This window comes from Abrus precatorius, unplaced genomic scaffold (assembly GCF_003935025.1).
Source record: "Abrus precatorius isolate BTA unplaced genomic scaffold, Abrus_2018 Scaffold4, whole genome shotgun sequence".
Taxonomy (NCBI): domain Eukaryota; kingdom Viridiplantae; phylum Streptophyta; class Magnoliopsida; order Fabales; family Fabaceae; genus Abrus; species Abrus precatorius.
Genome location: NW_020874384.1, coordinates 1902075 through 1908770, shown reverse-complemented (window position 1 = coordinate 1908770; position 6696 = coordinate 1902075). Strand labels below are relative to the sequence as shown.

The 6696-nt window shown below is 32.2% G+C and overlaps 1 protein-coding gene across 2 annotated transcripts; it reads left to right on the top strand.

The window, feature by feature from the left end:
• The first annotated feature begins 326 nt into the window (after positions 1–326).
• LOC113865488 (endonuclease III homolog 1, chloroplastic) lies at positions 327–6140 on the top strand. Of its 2 annotated transcripts, XM_027500077.1 has the most exons (10): positions 327–509; positions 638–701; positions 1240–1305; positions 2380–2498; positions 2957–3023; positions 4462–4553; positions 4763–4900; positions 4979–5083; positions 5490–5573; positions 5776–6140. In XM_027500077.1, the coding sequence occupies exons 1-10, from the start codon at positions 381–383 to the stop codon at positions 5923–5925; spliced, it is 1014 nt and encodes a 337-aa protein (XP_027355878.1). In that variant the 5' UTR covers positions 327–380; the 3' UTR covers positions 5926–6140. The 2 variants fall into 2 exon arrangements, with proteins under 2 accessions (XP_027355878.1, XP_027355879.1); XM_027500078.1 differs by lacking the exons at positions 2957–3023; positions 4462–4553.
• Positions 6141–6696: the final 556 nt, after the last annotated feature.

Here is a 6696-nt window from a genome sequence, read left to right as displayed (position 1 = left end):
TATATTAAAAACATAGAGATATAATAAATATTATTAAATATTTACATTTAACTTTAAAAGTTGAAATTAATATTTTTTATTTTAATATTATATAAGATGTTTCGCCACATTAACGTAAAAAGTTTACTTATCAATACTTTTGTTTCATATTATTTATCATCTCAAAATATTTTTCTTAAATAGAATGGAAAACATTAACAAAAAAATTAATAAAATATAATTATATTTTTAAAATTGATAAATATTAAAAGTAATTATTATAATAACATTTTCTTTCAAATGATTTGAACGGCATACCCATGATACAACTCTCAAATCGAATGCTGGTGGTTTCGGTTAGTCATCGTTGGTTTTCTTTAGAGCGAATCAAAGCATCGACGATGTCTGAGACAAATGCTTCATTTGTTGAAGGTTCCCACTCTCAAGTTCGTGTCTTTGTGAGGAGAAATAAGAGAAGCAGAATAATTCAACAAAAGGAGCATCTACCTTCAAATACCCACAACGACAAGGTTACAACTTTTTCATCATTTTGCTTAAATGAACCAATGGGTGTCTATGTTAATATTCCCATTTTCTGTTGTTATAACAAAGCTTTTAACTTGCTATGTAATTTGTTTTTAACTGTGATATGCAACAGAAGCTTGTCCTACCCGAGATTGAAGATTTTGCATACAGTGGAGCAAAAGAATTGGATCACTGTAGTAAGTACCCCTTTTCTCAACTTTGATGGTATTCCCTTTTTGGCTATTTCTACTGATGATATCTTGAATTATTTATTAAATAAGTAATCTTGTGTGTGCTGGCATATTTTAATTCACAACAACTGCAATGGTCCCGCCTTAGGAGTTTAATGATTTGTTTCATAAATGCTTTATTGATTTGAGAATAAATTAATCCTTTTTATGGTGAATGTATGAAGCCGAAAAGAAGGGGATTAGATTTCCAAATACAGGAAAGGAATAGGAAAGTTTTCATGAGTTTGGAAAGGTATGATAAGCTACCGTTTTATTAGCAAATTTGTAGAAGCTTGTAATTAATGAATATTGATGTGCTCCTAATGGAGAAGGTGATTGCTAGATATTGTTATTTTTAGGTCTTACTCAACCAGGGGTAGAGGTATGCATGATTGTGTTTGAGACCCGCCCACCTAGTCACTCACTGCACATACCAAATGCATTTTCATGTTTGCCTATTCTTTTTGTGAGATTGAGTTCTCATAGAATCAGCTTTTCTTTCCAGGGAAATCAGAAATGGACTCAGATGTGACTCCAGTGAAAAGTGAAGTTGCTTCTGCTAGACTCAGCGGTTAGAACTTAAAGTGTTACACCATATAGTTCCAAAATGCAATTGTTTTAGGTGTTTTCATATAAAAGGAACAGAATATTGTTTGAGAGGAAAAATGCTATGTTACTTCCACTCTTTAGTTCTTGTTAATTTGTGAATAGAATTCTTGAACTGCACTTCTGGAAGGCACGACTAAACTTTTGCTCCCCCCAGTATTCCAGAATTCATCTTTTTGAAAATTTAGATTTCGGTGTCTCAAATTTTTATTTTATCATTATTTTCCTGCTACTGTGATCTGCTAACTGTCCAATTATGGACAGAAATGGCAAAAAAAGATCTGACATGTTAGAATTGATGAATTAGATATTTGGGAATTGCATCGAAATCCAAAATCAATATTTTCAAGTAGTAGGGGATAAAAAAATTTAGTTAATTCCTTTAGGATATTGGGGTTGGCTGTTTTTTCAGATGTGGGAATACCTGAGTAAAGTTCTAATTATGTGTTAAACGAAAGTATTGAAGGATAAAGAAAAGCTTCTTAGATGAAACTTATGATTGATTGCTTCGTTTAAATAAGTATTACTATTTTCCCTTTGGATCAAACTTATTTTCTTTTAGTTGCAGGAATTTTTGTAAAATTCTCTCTTCCTTTGGTATTGTAAAATGATTTGAAATTCGTTGAATCAAGAGATAAAGCACAATTAATGTGGCCAAGCAGGCTCTCACTTGCTAATTTAACGATGCTTTCTATGAACAAATCATTTGTTGAATTAAAATATGTGTATTTAGTGAACACAATCAATTTAAAAGAGAGATTTAGCTGAAATCTGCAATTTTATTTTGTACTATTTCATCTCTCATTGTGTATGTATTAAAGTACTCTGTTTGTGTATGGGTTGAATTCCACATCAACTTCTCAGGAATGTATTTAATGAAGTGTATTTTGTTTAATTCATACACGGAAACTAAAATTTATTCGTGCATTGATATAATAAATTAATAATTCTGTCATTTTGTGAACATATTAATTTGAAACTAGTTTACTTCCCAGCTGTTTTGGTTTAGCTTAAATTATTTAATTCACATATGATATAGGTGAATCACCTGCTCACTGGGAAAAGGTGCTTGAGGGGATTCGCAAAATGAGGTGTTCTGCAGATGCACCAGTGGACACTATGGGATGTGAGAAGGCTGGCAATACACTACCTCCTAAGGTCTGACTCAATATTTTAATTTGATCTATGGGGAAAGGATAAGCATTTATTAGTTTCTGTTCTGGTGCTTTTGAGAAAAAGTCATTATGAGATACACCTTTGAAAGAATATGGCTTGCCACACAACTTTTGGGGGCAGAGAAAACACAACTCAGTGAATGTTGTTGATTTGATAAACCAATAGTCATTCATCAATCGGTATAGCCATTGCTCATTCAATTAGTTGATGATGATATTGATGAGCTGATGACCAAAATAGTCAATCCTCTACGTGTGTAATCTTGAATTGAATTGATAGGTTGGCTTGTCATAGCGCCTTTTTTTTGGATAGATTTCATTTTATATATTATATTAGTTGTTGTAGCTGTACCGTCACTGTAATTCCTTTAACTTCTATATTTGTATGAAACATGATGTGAATAAATTTATCCTTACCTAAATTCTTGTGTGTATAATTAGGAAAGAAGATTTGCTGTCTTGGTATCTTCTCTTTTATCAAGCCAAACTAAGGATCATGTTACGCATGGTGAGTATATATGCCTTGTGAAGCTTAGAGTTAAAAAAAGAAAATTGCTATTAAGTTTCCAACCTTATGTACATAGAGATGTGATAAGATAAGGATTCTGAAATTTAAATTCTGTATTTGAATTGGCTCAGTTGAGCAGAATTTACAGCAATGGAAAGTGAGCTCTCAAGTGGCTCAACACCCTAAGTCTGAATTAATCTTCCCGATACCTATTCCACTCTGTAATTCCCTTATTTAAACTGTTATGTTTCCTAAAATCATACTCCTAACTACTGTAACATAAAATAACAAAAGGTAACAGAAAACAAAAGGAATTAAGATAAATCCTAATCTACTCAAAACAGAACATAACAACCTATTTCCTAATTCCTCTCCTATAGTTTTGCCACTTGTAAATTTTCAAGCTTTCGGGAAACTTGTCTCTAACAAGATGCTCTCTAAGATAGTAAAGTTTTGTTTTTCAGATCAAACACCTAGAGGAACATTCTTGCCTTATGGAAGTATGAGATTAGTGGCATTAACATGCAATAAGAAAACATTATCTCAGAATAGCAGAAGTTTATCTTTCATTGACCTTCTGAAGCTTATAGTTAAAAAAAGAAAATTGCTATTAAGTTTCCAACCTTATGTACATAGAGATGTTTTCTAAGATAGTAAAGTTTTGTTTTTCAGATCAAACACCTAGAGGAACATTCTTGCCTTATGGAAGTATGAGATTAGTGGCATTAACATGCAATAAGAAAACATATTATCTCAGAATAGCAGAAGTTTATCTTTCATTGACCTATTGAGATGGCAATTGAAGAGTAACTGAAAATATTGGTTAACAGATGAGATTATTAGTGTCTAGAAAGTGATGATTTATTGGGACTTGTTTTGGTTTAAATTGAGGTTCGATTTGGGTAATAAGCTTAAGCCTAATAAGGTAATATGCTAGTGTTTTGAAGTTTTGAAAAAACTTGAAAGATTGATATGATAGTCTCGTCAATATGCAAAACCCAGTTAGCAAAATCTTTTGGTTGTTGAAAGTGGATTTGTAAGTTATTTGCAAACAAGGCTTTTCCATATTTGAGGTCAAAGCATTACAGGAAGAATAAAAGAAAGAAAATGTCAGAAATTTGAATGTCAAACGTATGTTTTCTTATTAAACATGACATAACAAGAGGAAATAGTAGAAGGAAGGAATTAAGGGAGGAAGCACAAGACAAAATGGACCCTTTCTATATTTCTTGATATAAATGACTGAATTCTGGAAATGAGTATATTGCTAGTCAATTGCTAATTTAAACAAAAAAAAAAATAGGCAGCCATTGTACTTCTGCCTCCAAGATTTCATTTACCATCTGTCTTGATGTATTAATTCACACTTGGTAGTTGCTCAAAGTGTTTGTGATATTTCAACTACGGTTCTAGTTACAAGTATGTTTTTTAAGAATAGGAGCAATCCAACGGCTTCTGCAAAATGATCTCCTTACTGCTGATGCAATCAATAATGCTGATGAAGAAACCATCAAAAAGTTGATTTACCCTGTATGTTCCTTGTTTCTTTTAAAGTTATTCTTCTGTGATTCAATAAATTTGAATTTAAGTGGCAAGTTAAGGAATATACTTCTGAAGCTTCCAGTATGTTCTTAGCTTGCATTTTATCATGCCAATTTCTTTTTAAAGTTATGTTTGTTTTGTGCTCTATTGATTGAATTTGAATCCATGCTTGTACTTTTGGTTATTATTTTTTCCAGGTTGGGTTTTATACACGAAAAGCCACTAACTTGAAAAAAATTGCTAATATTTGTCTCATGAAGTATGAGGGAGACATACCTAGCTCAATTGAACAACTACTCTTACTTCCAGGCATTGGTCCTAAGATGGCTCATCTGGTACGTGCAATAGCTTTTCTAATTCAAACAATATGTTTCATTAGTTTTCTGAAATTTATTTTGTTAGTGGCACATTAGGTTATGAATGTTGGATGGAACAATGTCCAAGGGATATGTGTAGATACTCATGTCCATCGCATTTGCAACCGGCTTGGGTGGGTGTCAAGATTGGGCACAAAACAGGTTCCTTTAAGTTCCACGGCTTCATGTTTTATGTATGGGGCATTATTACCTTATTTACTTGTTCTCACAACATCTTGGAGCTGGTGCAGATGTTACAGTTGTAATGAAGTTCAATAGATTTTCTCCTTGTAGAGGGAAAAGATTATGCAAATTACTTTCAATTGTTAATGTGCACACGCATACATATATATTGTTATACTACATGATGGCATATTCATTTGTTAAATTATCACATTTATAGAAACCGAAAACTAAAAGAATTTGTCACATTTATAGCGTTTCTGTAGTTATGCAATGATAATCAGCGATAACAAATCAGCTCTTTGAAGTGGCTTGGGTTTAGTTTCTTTTGTCACTTTGTTTCTAAGGTCACAATTCAAAGTTACAATCCTCCTCAATTTGCTAGAAAACTTTGACTCCTGAAGAGACAAGAGGGGCACTGCAACGGTGGCTTCCAAAGGAAGAATGGGTTCCAATAAACCCTCTATTGGTATGTCTAACTCAGTTTCAAAATTATAATTTGCTATGTTTTGCTTCATTAGTTGATTTTATATGGCAAACTAGTATAAGATAGTTATTTAAATATCTTACATGTATGTGTGGAACTCATTTGTGTGCCCACCAAATACACAATAAATTTTCATTTTGGCTTGTTATTTCTTATAAACAATTTGTGACTTGACTCTAAACAGGTAGGATTTGGACAGACAATTTGTACACCTCTGAGACCTCGTTGTGGAGAATGCCGTATAAGTGAGTTATGCCCATCAGCCTTCAAGGAAGCCTCAAACTCAAGCCCATCTTCCAAGCCCAAAAAGTCTGGACTCAACAAAAAGCTTTAACGTGGACCCCAAAAAAAGCTAAAGAATAACCATTATTTTGGATTTGGGTTATTTTTTGGGGGGTCACAGGTTTAATTTGAACGAGTCATCACTGCAAATTTTCACATGTACACACGTATAGATCAGTACTAGGCTGTGACCAAATTATTATGAGGCTATTATTTTGCAGAAAAACTTGTATTCAACGTTGGATGATTTGAAACCTGGTTTTATTAACGAAGACTCTTGATCTTTGTTGTTTTACCATTTTTTTTTTTGTCTCGTCTTTTTGGCTGATTCATTCAATGTTCAGTGATTATTATAGAGATCCTAGAAGTTGAAGAGTATGCAGATTTTCAATTTTATGTAAATATAATCGTCGTTGATGAAAGGAGAAAAAAATGGTCTGTTGCCACTCCAAAATGTCTATTGTCATTCCTCTTGTAAGAATTTTTACATAAAAATTATTATTATTAATTTAACTAACTAATAAAAAAGAGTATATATATATATAACAGGGTGTGGCAATAGACCTTTTAGAGAGACAATAGATTTTCTAAAATAAAGTACAATGGTATTGATAGGAAAGAAAAAGTAATACAGCGATTTCATTTCTTTGGTCAGTAAAAAATCACGCAATCCTCCGCACCGTGTTAATTAAACAGAAAAGAAGAAAAATATTTGATTCATTGTAAAAATGTTATACTGTGCCCTTTACAGTTGAGAGGGTTTAGTATTTATTTTTTTACACGTGAAATAGTTGTTATTATTAATTTTATATTAATAGATAGT

What these genes read in the sequence shown, in the direction of transcription:
- LOC113865488 (XM_027500077.1), top strand. Translation starts at nt 381, where the DNA reads ATGTCTGAGACAAATGCTTCATTTGTTGAAGGTTCCCACTCTCAAGTT. An exon ending in GCAATACACTACCTCCTAAG is followed by an intron (nt 2,499 to 2,956) that starts GTCTGACTCAAT and finishes GTGTATAATTAG; the next exon opens with GAAAGAAGATTTGCTGTCTT. An exon ending in CAAGATTGGGCACAAAACAG is followed by an intron (nt 5,084 to 5,489) that starts GTTCCTTTAAGT and finishes TCAATTTGCTAG; the next exon opens with AAAACTTTGACTCCTGAAGA.